Source organism: Macaca thibetana, chromosome 20 (assembly GCF_024542745.1).
Source record: "Macaca thibetana thibetana isolate TM-01 chromosome 20, ASM2454274v1, whole genome shotgun sequence".
Taxonomy (NCBI): domain Eukaryota; kingdom Metazoa; phylum Chordata; class Mammalia; order Primates; family Cercopithecidae; genus Macaca; species Macaca thibetana.
In genome coordinates this window covers 74,766,242-74,787,584 of record NC_065597.1, presented here as the reverse complement: position 1 = coordinate 74,787,584, position 21,343 = coordinate 74,766,242, and the positions used below count along the sequence as shown (strand labels likewise).

The 21,343-nt window shown below is 53.0% G+C and overlaps 3 protein-coding genes across 3 annotated transcripts in view; 1 reads left to right on the top strand and 2 right to left on the bottom strand.

Moving 5' to 3' along the window:
- Positions 1-21,343, top strand: part of UBE2I (ubiquitin conjugating enzyme E2 I) — a 395,011-nt gene that overhangs the window by 7,338 nt on the left and 366,330 nt on the right. The window lies entirely within an intron of this gene.
- RPUSD1 (RNA pseudouridine synthase domain containing 1) overlaps positions 1-21,343 on the bottom strand; it is a 296,072-nt gene that overhangs the window by 141,351 nt on the left and 133,378 nt on the right. The window lies entirely within an intron of this gene.
- The window catches only part of LMF1 (lipase maturation factor 1), a 105,936-nt gene that overhangs the window by 81,052 nt on the left and 3,541 nt on the right, over positions 1-21,343 (bottom strand). Inside the window, exon 2 of the mRNA XM_050774709.1 lies at positions 9,237-9,546. Coding sequence (XP_050630666.1) covers positions 9,237-9,546 — 310 coding nt within the window. The remainder of the gene's footprint in view (positions 1-9,236; positions 9,547-21,343) is intronic.

The window sequence follows — 21,343 nt, the reverse complement described above, 5'->3', positions numbered from 1 at the left end:
CGCCCACCTTGGGAGCTTAGTTCACTCCGTAAGTCACAACCCTGCAAAATATCCCTGCGCCACAAAGCCGGCCACTGAGGCGCCACTTCCAGCAGTAAAAAACCAGGAGCCACCACCGACGTGCCGGCCAGTGGGCTTGGCGCAATGAGCAAACTCATGTAACAGACCGCCCTGTGGCCACCACACGCTCCGCCAAGCAGCGGAAGTCCAGATGGGCGCGTGGCATCTGAGGCCCTGACCGGTGCACTGCTGAGGCTGCCAGCACCAGGCCTTGGCCCTGCTCTCTCTGCGGCGACCCGGACTGCTCTCCATGCGGCCTCTGCCTCTGTCGGGAGCGGGACACGCTGCCCAAAGCTGCTGTCAGACAACGTCAGTGAGATGGGAAGATGCTTGCCATTTGATGGGAAGTAAAAAAAAGTTTAGTTATTTCCAATATTGTCATAAGGACTAGGTAATGAAAATTGTTTAATAATTAAGTGAATAGACAGGGAATAAAACAGGATGTGCCATCTGCACCCATTTTTGTTACAGAGAAGCCCGAGGCAGTGGGCTAAAAGGAGGTCCCCAGAAAGACACGTCCACATCTTAATTCCTGAACTCCGTCTTATTTGGAAAAGGCGTCTCTGTGGAGGTAATTAAGGATCTCGAGGTGAGGGCCTCCTGGATTATCTGATCACAGGCGTCCTTATCAGAGAGAGGTACCAGGAACCCTCAGACAGACCAAAGAGGAGGAGGCAAAGCGGCAGGGACTGGAGTGATGTGCCCACAAGCCGGGGACGCCCGGAGCCCCGAGGGACTGGAAGAGACGAGGAAGGACCCTCCCGTAGAGACTCGGAGGGAACTGGCACTGCCGACACGCTGATTTCGGACTTCTGGCCTCGAGAACTGTGGGAGAGTAAATGTTTCTTATTTGAAGCCTCCCCACGTGGTCACTGTCATGGCTGCGGAAGGCCGCCATGCGTCTCTCAGGCCATGGGAAGTGCTGTGGACGTATCTCCATTCCCGGATGACCACGTCGAAGCACAGGCTCACCCACCGGGGACCAGTGTCATGGAGGACAAGGCAGGTGGCGTGGGAGGGTCCTCCCCACAAGCAGCACCCTGCCCGGGACGACAAGCACAGGAAACAGCGGGCAGACCCCGAAGAGGAACACCGTTTATTTAAAGGGATGCACAACTTTAAAATATCAGTGTCATGAAAGATGGACGTCCCAGAAGAGACCGGACAACTAAACCCAGCGCCTAACCCTACTCTGGAAAGTAAATGCTATGAAGATTATTCTTAGGTCAGATGACAAACTGGAAAACGAGCGGGAGATGCGGTCACAGAACGGCAACCACGTTAAACTTACTGCAGCGGATCCCTGCGGGAATGGAAAGAACCCTCTTCTTAGGAACGCACTCGGAAGTTCTTCGGGGTAAAGGGGTTCATCGACTATGTCAAAGTGGCTGATAGCATCGTTCTGATCTTCTGTGTCCTCATTTTCTTTGTGTAGTTGTTATTTCAATTATTGAAAGTGACTGATGTTAAAATCTCCAAACAGAATTGTGAATTTGTATACTTCTTCCTTGACTTCTGCAATTTGTGCTTCATACATTGTGAGCTCCAGTATGTGACGCCTTTATGTCTTTGTGATCAATTAACTCTTTCATTACCACAAAATGTCTCTGCACGCCTCCGGTAATACTCCGTGTCTTCAACTTAACTTTGTCTAAAGTTAATTCAGCCACTCCAGCTTTCCAGTACGTTTATGTAGTCTATTCTTCTTTATCTTTATCCTTCCTCTTTCAACTAATTTGTACCTTTATATTTAAAGCATATCTCTTGAAAACTGCATATACTTGATACTTGATTTTTTCAAATTGATTTTTTTTTTTTTTTTGAGACGGAGTCTCGCTCTGTCGCCCAGGCTGGAGTGCAGTGGCCGGATCTCAGCTCACTGCAAGCTCCGCCTCCCGGGTTCACGCCATTCTCCTGCCTCAGCCTCCCGAGTAGCTGGGACTACAGGCGTCCGCCACCTCGCCCGGCTAATTTTTCGTATTTTTTAGTAGAGACGGGGTTTCACCGTGTTAGCCAGGATGGTCTCGTTCTCCTGACCTCGTGATCCGCCCGTCTCAGCCTCCCCAAAGTGCTGGGATTACAGGCTTGAGCCACCACGCCCGGCCTTTTTTTTTTTTTTTTTTTTTTTGAGACGGAGTCTCACTCTGTTGCCCAGGCTGGAGTGCAGTGGCACGATCTGAGCTCACTACAACCTCTGCCTCCTGGGTTCAAGTGATTCTCCCTGCCTCAGCCTCCCGAGTAGCTGGGATTACAGGCATGAGCCACTATGCCCAGGTAATTTTTGTATTTTTAGTAGAGACGCGGTTTCACCATGTTGGCCAGGATGGTCTTGAACTCCTGATGACCTCAGGTGATCCACCCGCCTTGGCCTCCCAAAGTGCTGGGATTATAGGAGTGAGCCACCGTGCCTGGCCTGATTCTAAATCTCTGTATTTTAAATGGAAGATTTAGTCACTTACATTTAATGTAATCATTGATACGGCTGATTGGTTGGTTTTTTGTTTTCAGAGTCTCATCTGGTTTTTCGTCTGCTCCTCTGTTCCTGCCTTCTTACTATAAGCAAATGTGTCTAATACTCCATTTCAGTCACTCCACGGGCTCCTCAGCTCCATATCTTCGCACTACTTTGAGTGACTGCCCGAGGGCTAACAATAGGTCGCCTGCTCACAACAGACCTGGGGTTAATATTTTCCGCTTCATGTAGAATTTAGAGAGCCAGTGACGTTACAGATTCAGGAAGGATCCCCTCCCTCCTTTGCACTAACGTCGTGTATATTACAGTTTTTGCCTCAGTTGTGTCTATAATAAATTAAGAAAAAAAGAAATAGAGAACTTTTCATATTTACCTACCTTTACCATTTCCAGTGGATTTTACTCCTTTCTATAGATGAGTTTCTGCCTAGCAATAATTCCTTCAGCCTGAAGATATTCCTTTAACATTTCTTATAGTGTGCCTGCTGGCAAAGCTTTCTCTCAGTTTTCAGTTATCTGAAAATGTCTTTATTTTGCTTTCGTTTTTGAAGGATATTGTCACTGGACAGAACTCTGGGTTGACAATCGTTTTTCTTCAGAACTGTAAAGATGCCAGTCCACCGTCCTCTGACCTCCAGTGGTTATAAGAAACCAGACATATTGGAATCTTTATTCTCTGAGTGTAACGTCTTTTTTTTCTGGATGCGATCAAGAGGTTGTCTTTGGTGTTCGGTAGTTTGACTACAATACGCCCAGACAGGGTGTTCTCTTACTTCTACTGCTTACGGTATGCTGAACTTCTTGGATTTATACATCTACATAGTTCAGCTATTATTTCTTTAAATACTTGTTATGCCCCATTCTCTGTGTCCTCTCTCTGTGGGGCTCCAATCACATGTATGTTAGACCACCTGGTGTTATCCCACGTCACTGATGCTCTGCTCATTTCAATCTTTTTTTGTGTTTTTTCTTTAGCTTGGATAATTTCTAAAGATTTCTCTTAAAATTCATTGAGGCTTTCATCTACCATCTCCAACCTGTTATTAAGCCCATGCAACAGATTTTTCAGTACAGATACTGTACTTTTCAGTTCTAAAATGTCCAATTGGCTCTTCTTCAAAGATTCAGAGACTCCGCTAAATTTCCCATGTGTTCGTTCATTAAGACCGCTACTAGGCTGGGTGTGGTAGCTCATGCCTGTAATCCCCGCACTTTGGGAAGCCGAGGCGGGTGGATCACCTGAGGTCAGGAGTTTGAGACCAGCCTGGCCAACAATGGTGAAATCCCGTTTCTACTAAAAATACAAAAATTAGCTGGGTGTGGTGCCGCACACCTGTAATCCCAGCTGCTTGGGAGGCTGAGGCAGGAAAATCGCTTGAACCCAGCAGGTGGAGGTTGCAGTGAGCCGAGATCTCACCACTGCACTCCAGCCTGGGGGACAGAGTGAGACTCTGTCTCAAAAAAAAAGAAAAAGAAAAAAGAAAAAAGAGGACGACTTCCCTTGAGCCCTTGTGTGTACCCATAATGGCGGCCTCAAACCCTCTTTTCTCTTTTCTCGGCTATCACAGTCAGTTTCTCGTGACCTTTTTAGTTTCCTGTATAGGGATCCTATTTTCCTGTTTCTTTCCCTGTGAAGTAGTTTCTGATTCTAGCTATTATGAAAGATCATAACATCACTGAGAGGTTAATTTTGTCTGCTTCCTTTGGAGAGTGAATGAATGAGTCTGTCTGGTGAGCAGTTGAGCTACTGGAAGACAAACTTGGTCTTTCCAAAAGCTCAATTAGGGTCAGTCTAGAACAGACCTTTTCTAGGGCGAGAGGAACCCTCTTCCTAAAATGTGGCCTTTCTGGGGGCATGGGCTGAGTGCCTAGGGTCTTACGCAAGTCGCCTCCGGACCGGCTGATGGGGAGGCTTATCTCCCAGCACTGTGGGACCCTCAGACTCACCACTAAGGTCACCACTCCCTACCTGCCGCTTTCCACCAACCCTCAAAGACTCTCACTCTCCATGTTCATAGCTTAGAACAAACCCAGAAACTTAGGGGAACCCGTGTAGGTTTCTGTGGTGATGCCTCTGTTTGCTCCTTTACTCTGGTGCTTTGCCGCACAAACGCAAGCGACCCTCAACTCTGACCCCGCCTCCTGAGCTCGGAGACGCCTTGTGCTCTGCTGGGTGCCCTAGCTGCGGTGTACAAGGCGCTCAGGCAGAAGGCTGGGGCTACCAAGGCCACGCTGTATGTATCTCCTTTCCAGGGACGGCAGTCCGGCCTGTGCCACCTGGTATTTCACTTGCTGACGGTTTCATAGTGGGGAGGCTGGTCCTGCACCTGCTACTCCGCCATGGACAGGCATGGAAGCCATGAAGACAAATCTCTTATTTTAAAGTATTGTTTCAATGTGAGACATCCTCTCCCTCAAACTGCCCCTGCCAGTGTGCCCCACTATCCCAGTCCACAGGACCACAGCCACCCCGTGTGGGCAAAGGCCAGATGTCAGTTGTGTTCCCCACGTCCGCCCCTGGCCTCCTTGCTGCCTGCTGAAGTCTCGCCCTGTCTACGGCCCCAGCGCCCCGAATGCCCCATCTCTTCTCAAGCGTCATCCCTGCCCCTTTAGTGCGCCCTGATGATTATGGGATGTACTCCTTGGAGTCAAAGAAATACATATCTCTTGTTAGGTTAAAAAAAAATTAGGGGGTTGGGCACCGTGGCTCACGCCTGTAATCCCAGCACTTTGGGAGGCCGAGCCAAGTGGATCACTGGAGGTCAGGAGTTCGAGACCAGCTTGACCAACATGGTGAAGCCCCATCTCTACTAAAAGTACAAAAATTGGCCAGGTGTGGTGCAGGTGCCTTTATAAGTCCAGCTACTTGGGAGGCTGAGGTGGGAGAGTCACTTCAATCCAGGAAATGGAGGCTGCAGTGACCTGAGTTCACACAACTGCACTCAAGCTTGGGCGACAAGAGTAAGACTCAGTCTCAAAAAAAAAAAAAAAAAAAAAACCCAGAAAAATATTTGGCTGGGCACGGTGGCTCATGCCTGTAATCCTAGCACTTTGGGAGGCTGAGTCAGGAGTATTAAACTTTTGAGCCCAGGAGTTCAAGACCAGCCTGGGCAACACAGTGAGACATCCATCTCTACAAAAAATAAAAATATTAGCCAGGTGTGGTGCTGGGCGCCTGCAGTCCCAGCTATTTGGGAAGCTGCGCAGGGAGCATTGCTTGAGCCCGGGACGTTGAGGCTGCTGTGTGCTGAGACTGCCAGCAGACACACACAGGCTCCCACATGAGAGACGCTCACCCACCTGCCGGGCTCTGGAGACTAACCCTGTTTCAGTCTAGGCCTGCCGGGCTCTGGAGACTAACCCCGTCTAGCCGGGAAGGTAACTGCTGTTTCAGAGGTCAGCTCACAGGCAGGAACCGAGCGCTACGCAGGAGTCAGACACCGCAGACAAAGACACCCAGGGTCTGGCTTTTCCCACGCCATTTGGAAGCAGGACACGACCATGACCCGGCTGACAGAGGAGACGCCTAGGGTGGGCTCTCTCAGTGCCTGGCCTTGTGTGGCAACCGCCACCCCTCCCACTACGGGGTCCCTGAACCTTGTGAAATGAAGAGGACGTCACTTTTACCATCAAATATGTCTACGCCTTGTCAGATCCCTTCCCATGTGCTAACACAGAGACACTGGCTGCAGCCCAGCCAGGGAGGGCCCCACCCACCCAGTCGGGGCGACACAGGGGCAGGTGGTGGAAAAGGTATTGCAGGTACTTGTGGAACCCCCTTACATCGAAGTCCTGGAGTCCAAACATGTGTTAATCATCAGTGAGAAATGGAGCACCGAGGGCGGTGTCCCTGGGCACTGGCGGCCTCCCAGCGTCCCCTCCAGCCCTGGCGCTGCTCTCAGCACTCTTTGAAATGGAGCCACCATCCCTCCTGCCCAGGAAGGAAGCTCCAAGGGCAGCTCCCTCCACAGGAAGGAGGACCCCTGAGGTGTCCCCACTTTGGTCCAAGTTCCTGGAGAGAATCTTTCCTTCCTTCTGGGGTTGAGACGGTGGGGAAGGGATGGCGGTGCTGCCGTACTGAAGGGCAGCAAAGCAGCCCGCAGGGCCACTGCCAAAGCCAAGTGCAGACGACAGAGCCGGAGCCAGCGTTTTGGAAAAGCTGAAGCGACTTCAGACACTGCAGCAGACGCTGTGCTCAGGGCTCCGGCGTCCTGCAAGGCTGAGTGGCTTCATGTAACACGAAGGCCAGCTCTGAGCAGAGTCAGAGTCCCTCTCTAAAGTCACTTAGAGTTTTATGCAACAGTTATTAAGCTGTGGCGCTCTGTCATAAATGTTGCCAAACCCCTAGATGTTTAAATTTCTAGACCAAGAAGACAGACCCCCAAAGTACCAAACCAAAAACGTGCAAGTCCACGCTGCCACAAGCCACGCTCAGGCGAACGATAAACAGGGAGCAGAGAGAAGCCTCCTGCGCAGGCGGGCTCGCGACTCCTGCACCCCCCAGAGGCGGGTGGAACCCCACTCCTCCAGTGAAGCCTGCACAGTGACGTCCTCACCACGAGCGAGGGGGTGAAGGGGAAAAGCCGCTTCACTGTCCAGACGCCCTACAAGTACAGCCCCCACCAGGCCACCCTCGCAGAGATGGCTCAGGCCAATGACATGTGTAGGGGACGTGCGTCACAGGGCCTCAGGCTTCAGGGGCAAACCACAAACAGCCATATGCATTGCACGTGCCCCAGCCCTGCACACTCCCGTGACAGCGCCTGACCCCAGCACACCACTTCAGCCTGTGCTGACAGCTCATGGGCCCTCGGCAAAGTCAGGCCTGTGTGCTGTGGAGGGGCCCCGAGGCGGAGCCACGTCGTGGATGCCCAAGGCGTCCCCAGGCCTCCTGCCCTGCCCTGGTGACACTGTCTGACCTGCTTGTTGAATGAGGTGACACACTCAAGTGTAGCTGAGACCTGAGGAAACACCAGCAACTGGACCTGGCAGCAGTGCCCACGCCAGCACAGCCACACAGTGGGGACCCTCCCTACAGGTGCCCCGATGCCAGCTGCAGCCCTCCCTGCATGAGCCTGCAGGGCCTGGGCTGTGCTGCCAAGCCCAGATCACAGCGACCCGAGCCTCCGACCGGGGAACACCAGAGCCACAGGAGCTGGGCTGGAGGCAGAGCATTCAGGCTCCCGGAAGCACAGCCGGCCCCAGACACTCCAACCTCAGCTCAGCCATGCTGACCAGGATGGAAAACACAGGCCCCAATGCCCAAGGCTGAGCCCTGCCTGCGCCAACTCACCATCGCAGCCTTCCATCCTGGGACAGGGTCCTGGTTCCGACCACTCAGCCCTGAGCTGGTCGCCTCCTGTCTCCCGCCCACAAAAGACACAAAAGCCGTCCTCAGTCTCCATGCAAAGCCCGGCTGTCCCATCGAGAGTGGAACCAAGCTGGGCACGCAAGAGCCAGCGCACTCCCTGCTTCCTACATGTCCACACAGACACCCACCCCAAACCAGCCTCTGACACACCCACACAGACACGGACTCCAAACCAGCCTCCGACACGTCCACACAGACACCCACCCCAAACCAGCCTCCGATACACCCACACAGACACGGACCCCAAACCAGCCTCCGACACGTCCACACAGACACCCACCCCAAACCAGCCTCCAACACGTCCACACAGACACCCGCCCCAAACCAGCCTCCGACACGTCCACACAGACACCCGCCCCAAACCAGCCTCCGACACGTCCACACAGACACCCGCCCCAAACCAGCCTCCGACACGTCCACACAGACACCCGCCCCAAACCAGCCTCCGCCACGTCCACACAGACACCCGCCCCAAACCAGCCTCCGCCACGTCCACACAGACACCCGCCCCAAACCAGCCTCCGCCACGTCCACACAGACACCCCCCCAAACCAGCCTCCGACACGTCCACACAGACACCCGCCCCAAACCAGCCTCCGACACGTCCACACAGACACCCCAAACCCCTCCCCAAACCACCTCCGACAAACCAGTCCACACAGACAGACACGCCCCAAAACCAGCCTCCGACACGTCCACACAGACACCCGCCCCAAACCAGCCTCCGACACGTCCACACAGACACCCGCCCCAAACCAGCCTCCGACACGTCCACACAGACACGGACCCCAAACCAGCCTCCCACACGTCCACACAGACACGGACCCCAAACCAGCCAGACCTCCACACACACGGACCCCAAACCAGCCTCCACACACAGACACACGACCCCAAACCAGCCTCCGACACGTCCACACAGACACGGACCCCAAACCAGCCTCCGACACGTCCACACAGACACGGACCCCAAACCAGCCTCCTACACGTCCACACAGACACGGACCCCAAACCAGCCTCCTATATGTCCACACAGACACGGACCCGCTGCTTTTGCCTCCCTTTCTCTGTGGCTCTGGCTCCAGCAGGATGGCAATGCAGTCCTTTAAGTAAAGACGTGCTACTGCAAAGAGGTGGGGTTTTAACCCTGAGGATGGGTGGCGGCTGTGGCTGGTGGACTGGCTGCTCTGAGGTAGCCTCAGCAAAATGATGATACCCTCCTGAATGAATTTAAGATGAATGCTCGTCCAGTCTTTCCAAGTGCCAGGAGACCTGCGGCGTGCGTGCTAAGTGACAGCAAGCCCTGCGGTCCCACTGCCGTGTTCCTCCTACTCACCAGACATGGCCCACATTGACCAGGGACATGTAGAGGCCCCACAGGGCAGCCATGAGAAGCATGTTGGCACAGCCCGTGATCAGGACGAAGGACGAGATGCCCAGTCCGAGAAGAGCGAGCGAGTCCAGGGTGGAGTTCGTGTCTGACCAGTCCGTCAGCCAGAGGATGGTGGGCATGTAGCTGAAGACTTCCCAGCTCGTCTTGTCCTGGAAGTACTGCTGGAAATTCTTCAGGCGCACTCGGCAGGGCAGCAGCCCCCTGTCACCGATCAGCTGCTTGTTCTGATGGAAAGCCACCAGGAATGCCACGACTGGAAGGACAAGAAGACAAAACAAGCGTGACTAGGAACAAACCACATGTGGACACCGTGGGTGTGGCTCAGACTTGCCGGGTGAGGCGGGGAGGGAAGGGGAGGCAGAGTCTGGCCAACGGCTTGGGGTCCAAACCCCAGACTCAGGAGTTTGAGTACTTTCTCAACATCTTGGGGGAAATATGGGAAAACCCAACCTGCATCAGACGCAGGGTGTGTATACACGCACACACACGGAAGCAAGCAGCGTGTGTACATGCACACACATGGATACAAGCAGTGTATGTATACACGCATACACACAGACTCAATCAGTGTGCAAACAGTGTGTGTATACATGCACCCACACGGACGCAAGCAGCGTGCATATACATGCATACACACAGACTCAAGCAGTGTGCAAGTAGGGTGTGCATACACGCACACACGGACGCAAACTAGACGTGTGTATAAAAGGCGTGCCTGGCTGCACACAGACAGTCGGCTGACCATCCAGACGGCACTCTGCGTTCCCCATTATGAAACACACCCTGATGACCCCGCTCTGGACAATGGCGTCACTCCCAGCACATGCTGCAGGGCTTGACACTTACAGCCCACAGGTGAGCCACGCTTAGCCTCCACACAAACCCCACAACGGCACGCTCACATCCACAGGTCTCCGAGTCCATGTCTCACGGTGCCCACCCCACACCGGCTCTCTCACATCCTCTGGACGTCAGCGTTTGTAGAACACTGAATGTTTACCCAGAGATGACGACAGGGGAGAGAACCACACTCCCATGTGTAAAGGTGAAGAATGAAAAAGTAGGTTAAAAGTAAAAAAGATACACCATGCAATGTGAATCAAAAGAAAGCTGGATCTAGTTCACTATGGCTGAAAAAAATTAAAAATAAAAATAAAAAAATAAACAAAAGAAAGCCGAAGTGGCTCTACTAACATCATAAAAAGTAGATTTAAGAGCTGGGTACGGTGGCTCGCGCCCCTAATCCCAGCACTTTGGGAGGCCAAGGCAGGCGGATCACCTGAGGTCAGGAGTTTGAGACCAGCCTGGGCAACGTGGCAAAACCCTGCCTCTACTAAAAACACAAAAATTAGCTGGGCGTGGTCTTGCATGCCTGTAATCCCAGCTACTCGGGAGCCTGAGGCAGGAGAATGGCTTGAACCTGAGAGGCGGAGGTTGCTGTGAGCCAAGATCACACCACTGCACTCCAGACTGGGCGACAAGAGCAAAACTCCATCTCAAAAAAAAAAAAAAAAAAAAAAAAGTAGATTTAAGGGCTGGGTACAGTGGCTTATGCCTGTAATTCCAGCACTTTGGGAGGCCAAGGCAGGTGGATCACCTGAAGTCAGGAGTTTAAAACCAGCCTGGCCAACATGGCAAAACCCTGTCTCTACTAAAAATACAAAAACTAGTTGGGTGTGGTGGTGCACCCCAGTAGTCCCACCTACTTGGGAGGCTGAGGCAGGACAATCACTTGAACCCAGAAGGCTGCAGCGAGCCGAGATGGCGCCATTGCACTCCAGCTTGGGCAACAGAGACTCTGTCTCAAAAGGAAGAAAGTCGATTTATGAACAAGGAATGACACGGGGATGAAAGAAGATATTGCACAATGATAAAAACACCACAAGAGCAACCCCAGAAGCACACGCGGCTTCCCACTACGCGTCGGGAGCTGGCTTGGGGTCCGCGTCTGCGACTGTGCGTGCTGGTTCAGAGCGCTGTCTGTGTAGACAGGGAGGAAGCTAGTACACGTACTTTTCCCCATGCGTTTATAAATCTAAAAAAGTATAAATGGAATCTGCACATGGAAAACTACAAAACACTGATATAAAAAAATGAAACAAGATCTAACTACATGAAGAGACAGACCATGTTTATGGATTGGAAGAATCAAAATCATTAAGGTGTCAATTTGATCCATAAATTCAGCACAATCTGAACCAAAACACCCAGTCAGTGCTTCTGCCGAGGCTGACAAGCCGATTCTAGAATGTATATGGGAGGGCAAAGGGACTAAAATAGCCAGAATCATTTGGAAAAGAACAGAGGTGGAGGACTCACGTTACCCAGTTTCAAGACTTACTAAGAAGCTAATCAAGACCACCTGAAGCTGGGTGCGGTGGCTCAAGCCTGTAATCTCAGCACTTTGGGAGGCCGAGACGGGCGGATCACGAGGTCAGGAGATCGAGACCATCCTGGCTAACATGGTGAAACCCTGTCTCTACTAAAAAAATACAAAAAAAAACTAGCCGGGCGAGGTGGCGGGCGCCTGTAGTCCCAGCTACTCGGGAGGCTGAGGCAGGAGAATGGCGTAAACCCAGGAGGCGGAGCTTGCAGTGAGCTGAGATCCGGCCACTGCACTCCAGCCTGGGCGACAGAGCCAGACTCCGTCTCAAAAAAAAAAAAAGAAAAAAAAAAAAAAAAAAGACCACATGAAGACAGCACAGCACTGATTAAAGAAGAGCCGCAGAACTCAGGGGAATGAAGACAGGGCCCAGACATAGCCCCGCTGTCCCAACCCAACACACAGAGTGAACAATGCTGACAAACGTTCAAAGGTCACTCCACAGACAAAGAGCAGCTTTGGGCCGGGCACAGTGGCTCACACCTGCCATCCCAGAACTTCGGGAGGCTGAGGCCTTGGGCCGGGCGCGGTGGCTCACACCTGCCATCCCAGCACTTTGAGAGGCCGAGGCAGGAGGATCGCTTGAGCCCAGGAGTTCCAGAGCAGCCTGGGCAACAAGGTGAGACCCAGTCTCTACAAAGTAAATAAAAAAACAAAGACTAGTCCTTTAACAATGATGTTGGAACAAATGGATGTCCACATGCAAAAAGATGGACCTGAACACACTTCACACCTTACACAAAAATTAACCAAAAAGGATCATAGGCCTAAAAGTAAAACATAAAAGCATAAGACTTGTAGACGGAAATATAGAAGACAATCTATGTGACTTGGGTTTGGCAACAAGTTCTTAGATACAACACCAAAAGCATAATCTATGAAATTAAAAACTGTAAATTGAACTTTATCAAAATGAAAAACTTTTTTATTTTTATTTTTATTCTTTATTTTTTTGAGACAGAGTCTTGCTCTGTCGCCTAAGCTGGAGTGCAGTGGCGCGATCTCGGCTCACTGCAAGCTCCACCCCCCGGGTTTATGCCGTTCTCCTGCCTCAGCCTCCCGAGTAGCTGGGATTACAGGCACCCGCTACCGGTGATTTTTTTTTGTATTTTTAGTAGAGACGCGGTTTCACCGTGTTAGCCAGGATGGTCTCGATCTCCTGACCTCATGATCTGCCCGTCTCGGCCTCCCAAAGTGCTGGGATTACAGGCGTGAGCCACCGCGCCCGGCCAAAATGAAAAACTTTTGATCTGCAAAAGCTACTTTTTTGTGTATATATATATTTTTAAGTAGAGACGCGGTTTCACCGTGTTAGCCAGGATGGTCTCGATCTCCTGACCTCATGATCTGCCCGTCTCGGCCTCCCAAAGTGCTGGGATTACAGGCTTGAGCCACCGCGCCCGGTCAAAAACTACTTTTAACAGAATGAAAACACAAGCCACAGATTAGAAGAAACTACTGGCAAATCACACATCTGATAAAGGATTTGTATCCAGAATATTTAAAGAACTTTTAAAATTCGATAATTAGAAAACAAACAACTTAACGTTAAAGGTGTGAAGAAAAACACCAGGCCACAAGATCTGAACAGACACAGGAAAGGTGCACGGTTGGCAAATAACACGTAAAAAGATGCTCAACATCATTCATCGTTGGGGAAATGCCAATGAAAACCACAACGTGCTGTCACCACACACGCGTCACTGTGGCCAAAGTGTTTGAAAATGGACAGTGCCCAGGCCGGGTGCGGGGGCTCACGTCTGTAATCCCAGCACTTTGGGAGGCCGAGGCGGGCAGATCACCTGAGGTCAGGAGTTCAAGACCAGCCTGGCCAACATGGTGAAACTCCATCTCTACTAAAAATATAAAAACTAGCCGGGTGTATTGGTGGGCGCCTGTAATCCCAGCTACTCGGGAGGCTGAGGCAGGAGAATCGCTTGAACCCAGGAGGCGGAGGTTGGAGTGAGCCGACACAGTGCCACTGCACTCCAGCCTCGTCGACAGAGTAAGACTCTATCTCAAAAAAAAAAAAAAAAGAAAAGGAAAGAAAATGGACAGTGCCTAATGCTGTGGAAGGTTCGGGACAGCAGGAGTGCCCTCGCTGTGCTGGGGATGCTGTGGCATACTGCTGTGGACGGCAGACGGTGGCGTCTGACCCAGGTAATGAAGGGTTACCTTACAACCCAGCTACTGCGCCTCTCAGGCCTTCAACCTGAAAACGTGCTCACACAGAAGCCTCGTGCAGATGCTCGTAGCAGCTCTGTTCATAGTCACTAAAAACTAGAAACGAGGACAACGTCTTTCACGGTGGAAGTAGATAAATAACCAGAGGTGCACTTGTGCAACAGAAAAATAATTAGAGGTAAGAATGCAGGAGCTGTTGGTTCAGGCAACAACACGGATGAATCTTAAGTGCATTGTGCTAAGTAAGAGAATCTAGACCCAACAGGCTACGTACTGCATGATTCCATTCATATGGAATGGAAAAGGCAAAATCAGAGGGATGGGAGACGGACCCGGACGTGTCAGGGGCTGGCGTGGGGGACGTGGTCACTCCCATGCACAGGGACTTAGGGGCTGGAGCTGCGGTGATGGAGCAAAGCCCACAGCACTGAGCATGACACCAGATGAACTTTAATGCGCACAAACTACTGGGGGAAGACCCAACCAGGAGGTCAGCGGATGCAGACGGAATGCAGGCTCCACACACACGAATGTAAATCAGAACCACGCTGGCCAGAGGGCAGGAGCTGCCTAAGCAACTCCGGAAAACGTTCTGAGTGGAGACCGCAAGGCCAGAAGGAGCCGCACACAAACACTGCGCTCCAGGGCTTTTCCCCCTGGCCTGGGAGGACAATCCTCACACGTGCACCAGGGCTGAGCAGACGCTAGACGAGTTGGGGGAGCCAGGTTCTCACGAGCAGAGAGGGAGGATTCAGATGGGCCAGGAGGGAAGACTGGAACACACCGTGTGTCAGGACAGACGGCTGAAATACACCGTGTGCCAGGTGAGAGCCAGAGTCATTGGCATGGACCAGGTTCACCTTCGTGTACTTACGGATGGATGGGTGGATACAACAGAGAAGCAACCACATGTGTGAAATGAGACAGTGACATACAGAGCCTAGCTCTGCCCAGCAAGAGGGCCAGCAGCCATGAGACCCCGGGAGCAACGGCCCTCCCAGTACCCAGATCAGAGTTTCTGTGCTTCCCGAAAGAGAAGCAGGGCTCCTTGGAGAAACAGCTCATTCTAGGGCTGGGGCAGAGAAACACAAGCTGGGCCTGAAGCATCCCTGCGGGGAAGGACAGGAAAGTCACCAGTGGTCAAAGCTGGAGAAGGTGAGCAGCAAACTCATAGTCACAGCACTGGAATACAACCCGGACACAGACTCACGGTGACAATACTGGATCACAAGTTGGACACAGACTCACAGTGACAGCACTGGAATACAACCCGGACGCAGACTCACAGTGACAGCACCGGAATACAACCCGGACACAGACTCATGGTGACAACACCGCATCACAACCCGGATACAGACTCACAGTGACAATACTGGATCACAACCCACCACATCACAACCCAGACACAGACTCACAGTGACAGCACTGGAATACAACCCGGACACAGACTCACGGTGACATCACCGCATCACAACCCGGACGCAGACTCACAGTGACAGCACTGGAATACAACCCGGACACAGACTCACGGTGACATCACCGCATCACAACCCGGACACAGACTCACAGTGACAGCACTGGAATACAACCCGGACACAGACTCACAGTGACAGCACCAGAGTACAACCCGGACACAGACTCACGGTGACATCACCGCATCACAACCCGGACGCAGACTCACGGTGACATCACCGCATCACAACCCGGACGCAGACTCACAGTGACAGCACCAGAGTACAACCCGGACACAGACTCATGGTGACAACACCGCATCACAACCCGGATACAGACTCACAGTGATAATACTGGATCACAACCCACCACATCACAACCCGGACACAGACTCACGGTGACAGCACTGGAATACAACCCGGACACAGACTCACGGTGACATCACCGCATCACAACCCGGACGCAGACTCACGGTGACAACACCGCATCACAACCCGGACGCAGACTCACGGTGACAACACCGGATCACAACCCGGACGCAGACTCACGGTGACAACACCGCATCACAACCCGGACGCAGACTCACGGTGACAACACCGCATCACAACCCGGACGCAGACTCACGGTGACAACACCGCATCACAACCCGGACGCAGACTCACGGTGACAACACCGGATCACAACCCGGACGCAGACTCACGGTGACAACACCGGATTACAACCCGGACGCAGACTCACGGTGACAACACCGGATTATAACCCGGACGCAGACTCACGGTGACAACACCGGATTACAACCCGGACGCAGACTCACGATGACAACACTGCATCACAGCCCAGACACAGACTCACGGTGAAAACACTGGATAACAGCCCAGAGGGAAAATAAATGGGTGTAGGTCCATAGTGACAAAATCAGTGACCACAAACAAGTAAGTAACAAGATCTTCCTCACAGAGGAACTCCACATAATGTCTGCGGACACTCCCTCCGGGAGGCGGGGGCAGTGAGTGGCTTCCAGAGGACAGAAAGGGCGGGAAAGCAGGGACCCGACAGAGGGGACTCCTGGTGGACACACCTCGGCCAGGTGATCAGAAAGCCGTGCGGACGTCAGGACCCTGATACGGTGGGACGGAAAGGGCCCCACACCTCTGTGGGCGTCTTCCCAAAACCCACACCCAGTCTAATCGCGAGAAAACACCAGGCGGACCTACCGTGAGGGACGCTCTACAGACACCATGACAGGCCGGCTGGACACTGCCAAGATCGGACAACACAGGAAAGGCTGGGAGACTGTCACAGACAGGAAGGGAGGGAGGAGACGCCAGGACAACACTTTCTGGGAAAAGGCATGGGTGGAAAAGCCACAGAGGCTGCAGTTTTAGCTAATAGTTTTATTTTTAATAAAAAAAGTTTTAAAAGTAAAGGTTTCTTGAAGACTCTGCACCACTCAGTGCCCAGCATGAAGCGCTGTGAGCAGCCTCCCTCCAGGGCAGCGGGAGCAGGGCCACAGGCAGAGCACCGCAGGGTCCTGGGCGACAAAAGGGCCAGCGCTGGTGACCTCTAAAGGGGCTGGGGATGGCAGGTGGGAGGGGGCAGCTCCAAGTGAGGAGGAAGAGAGTGGACACAGGCGGACACGGGGCAGGACACGGGATGGACACAGGGTAAACACGGGGCAGACACGGGGCGGGACACAGACTGGACACAGACGGGCCGGACACAGGGTGGACACGAGGTGGGACACAGAGTGGACATGGGGCGTGACACAGGGTGGGAAACAGGGCTGCAGCAGAAGACTCTCCACACCCCTCCTGCCTCCACCTCCAGGTGGAAGGGACCTGAGTTGCGAGCGCTGACCTCCTAGCAACATCGAGGACACCTTGCAGCAGGCCCTCAGCCCCAGCGGCCACATGCGCAGGGACCCTCAGCCCCGGCGGCCACGTGCGCGGGGACCCTCAGCCCCGGCGGCCACGTGCGCGGGGACCCTCAGCCCCGGCGGCCACGTGCGCAGGGACCGCACCAGCAGCTTCCACAGGAGCTCAGGTCAGTGTGTGTGCATGTGGGTATGACATGCCTGTGTGTACGTGTGTGCACAGGGGCGTGTGCGTGTGTCTGTGCTCGTGTGCACATGTATACATGTATGTGCGCATGTTCAGGGATGTGCGTATGTCCTGGCACGTCTGCAGGTGGGAAAGACACAGGTGGGGACTGTTCAGCCACTGCACACTCCAGGGCCCAACCCTCATCGGTGCTAGGAGGGCCCTTTCCCACAGGGACCCAATCGGCGCTGGCTGAAGGATGGATGTGCTCTGCCCCTCACCACAGCGCAAACTCCAGGGCCACAGAGGAAAACAAGATGTGGCCTCACCAAAGCAATAGCCTAAATCAGTAACTCTAAGGCAAGAAGCATAGGGTACTTCCTGCTTCTCAGGAAAAAGGATGACAGACTGAACTGAGATTTCAGGGGAAAAAAAACTATTTCAACCTCTACTCACATTATAAAAATAGCTACATAAAAAGAAGCAGCAAAAATTTTGAAACATCACAGGCTCTCAAAGCAAAACTAACCAACCAGTCAAGCTTCGGAAGGCCCCGTCACTGCCCCACACAGGAGGCAACAGACAGCCATGCGACCACCTGCCTCTCACAGGGACCCTGAGCCTGACCTGGGAGCTGCAACCACGTCACCCAAGCAGCCAACAGCAGGCATGGCCAGCAAATACTTTGCTTCAGAATCAGAAAGAAATTGCCACATGTGGCAGCCTGAGCCTGTAGCCCCAGCTACTCAGGAGGCTGAGGCAGGAGAATCGCTTGAAACTGGAAGGAGGAGGTTGTAGTGAGAGGAGATCGCGCCACTGCATTCCAGCCTGGGCAAAAAACTGAAACTCTGTCTCAAAAAAAAAAAAAAAAGGAATCAGAAAAAAAAAAATCAGCTTTCTCTTTTCTCCTTTTGGATAAATTGTTGTAAAATTAAAAGAGTCATCCCAGAAATGCAGAAATGCCATTCTCGATGGTTCTTACTGGCCATGGTTAAATTCTGGGCCTTGGCACAGTGACCTCAAGTATTTTGTCTTTAAAGGTATGTGTTGCAGAGCTCTGAGGTAGGGCAGTGCTGTTTGCTTTTTAAACAAAGAAGTATTTTTACAGAAGACCTTGTAAAACCAAGTGGTGCATTTCATTAGAATTCAAGTGGCCTGGAGAAAAGAAAAAGAACTCATTTCCCATGAGCTCTCAGAGCCACTGAAAGCTCAGAACAAAACAAATTGAGCTGAGTTTCAAGTATTCTTTTTGGTTTAATTTTCTCCTCAAATTTTCTGAAGAACAGCTGAGAGTTTAGCAAATACGGGTGCAAATGATTCTGCCTGCCATGTCAACTCCGCCTCGGGTATCATCTGAGGAGGATGACGAGCTACAAGGGCTGCGGCGAGACTCAGAGACACGCTACTGATAGCACCGCGGCCCCACCTCGCTGGAGCAGCTGCAGGGGAGAAGCGATAAAACTGCCCCATGTGGAAAAGAAAGGGCGGTGAGCGGGCGCACAGAATAGACGCCACAGTGCGGCACGCATGCCTCCACGCCTAAAGGACAAAACTAGCGCGGAGATCCCCTAGAGGTTGGATTTTCAACACAAATCTCACCCGAGGACTCCAACGTGACAATGTGGAACTGGAAAGACGAGCAAGAAAAACCCCTCCGTTCCCGCCAGCGTTGGGCGTTCCTTCTGCAGCCCAGGCTGTCCACGTTACTCGGGATCATAGTCAAGTGGTGGGTTCTGTGTGGTGCTTGGCTCCTAGGGCCTTGGGGAACCCATGTTCTTCTCCATTCAGCTTCATGGAGAGGCTTTTCCGGGTTCCAGCCCATGCTAGGAAGCTACACAGAAGAGTGGCCCCACCCGCCCTGTTTGGAACCTAGCTGGGGCGTGCGGTGTTTGAAGCACGTGGGCAGATTGGGGTGAGGCCAGAAGAGCCTCTTCCAGACCCAAGGATGAGCCTTGAGGCTGAAGAGCTCACCGAGGCCACTACAAGACAGAAAGAAAAAGAGCCTCAGAGACTCCTCAGTAAATAACCAGAACAAAGAGCACAGGTGGAGAGCAGGAGGGCGAGGCACTGAGACTCCACAAGCTTCCGGGGAGAAGGAGAGTCAGATGCTTGAAGACGCCTCCTCAATGCTGCACAGCTCTGAGGGAAAGTGGCTTTGACGGAGAATTACAGATCCCGGCAAGTTGGTCCTCTTCCTTTCTGGAAAAGCTGCTTGGGGACACACTCCAGCAGAAAGAGAATCCGCCAGCAAACGGAGACACGAGCAGCCCAGGAAGTATGAACGCAACCAAGGGAGGGCTGCAGCAGTCTCTCTCCTGCTGGGCCACACCTCAGGGCTGGAGGCGGGTGGAGGGGGAGGAAGGGGTGATGGCTGGAAAAGTGTCCTGTGTTGACACTAAGCCCTGGTAGAGACCACCTGCTACAGGTCAGGCACATTTCACTGAGCAGGAGATGCCCCTAGAAGACAGGGGATAGAGGTATAAAGAAAGCCCTCTCCCTGACTGCAAGGAGCCAGAGGGTAGACGGGCACAACAACACTGGAAAGGGGACAAGATCAGCCACAAAGGAAGCAGAGAGCAGGGCTCTGGTGGTCAGTCCTGGGTGGGGTCAGGAGTCCATGAGTGATGGGGGCTAAGTCTGAAGACCGGAAGGGCATCGGCAGCCATGGAGAGAACAAGCACAGTTCAACCCCGGGAAGGCAGAGGTCAGGTGGTCTCAGGACCGTGGTAAGGAAGAGATGCCTCACGTGGCAGGGACACAGCGGGAGCAGTTCAGGCACCACGGCTCGTCTGCTGGGGCCCCAGCCTCTTGTTGCAAGCAGTGCAGGTGGACATCTGCCCCAGAGGCAGCAGGGAGCGTGTGCCCCAAAGCCGCCAGCACTCGTGCCCTGTGCAGGCGCCAAGTGTCCGGCCCTGGCCGGGGCAGTTCCCTCCTGGGCCTGTCCAGGACTCGGACCCAACAAACACGTGAACTGACAGACCAAATCCCTCAGGAGGGTCTCTGTGCCGAAGCCATGACAGCCACGAAAAGTGCCAGTCACAAAGTCAGTCTGCAAACGCCAACATTACCCAGTCTCCATGTCACATTTCACCCACAAATGCCTTCCAAATTGTAACAGTGTCTCATAAATGTTTGAGCTTCAAAAGAAAGGTCCTTTCCAACGTTCAGATATACAGAAAGACTCCGTGGCTGCCTGCAAGCCATCTCCCGCACCAGCGTGTCCTCCGTCCACCTTCTGGGAAGTGTGCACAGGCGGGGAATCCCATGTCAGCCTCAGGATGGCCCAGTGCTCAGTCTCGTCTCATCAGTGACAGACAGGTCTTGATGAGCAACTTGGCTAAGGCCACATAGCTAAGGTGTGGCCCACCAACTCTGAGCCCCACTACTTCCACCTGTCACAAGCTTCCGGAAAGTTCTCTGCAGTGAACAGCTATCAACCCAATTCTGACCAACTGTAATTACACTGTTTCCAGATAACACCTGAATTCTGAGGCAGTTAAAATGCATTGTGTACATATTCTATGTGACTCTCAACAATAGCAAACCAACGTGAGTTCAGTCCAGGAGAACCCAGCCGGGGTGGGCAGCTCTAGCCTAGGGCGTCTTCAGTAGCACCTGTGAGGCTGTCCTTCCCCGGCCTTGTCAGGGATCCAGCTCTACCCACTGGCGCTGTAACAGACGCAGGGCTGCCGGAAATTCCAGGAGTCTAGCCCCAGCTGCCTGTGGCCACCCATGGACCGACCTGCCCAGGCCCCCTGGGAGAGGGATTTCAAAGCATCAAGGAACCGGCCTGGTTGACAAGGCTCCAAACCAGCTGTTTGCCACACACGCCCTTGCACTACAGGGTTGACCAGTGCAGGCCTCAATCTTCCGCGGGGAACGCTGGGCCACAACGCTGGTGTGCGACCCTGGGGGTCCCTGCCATAAAACAGCGAGGGCTTCTGACCAGGCTGCTCTGCCCTCTGTCCCAGTGACCCTGGGCATGGTGCCTG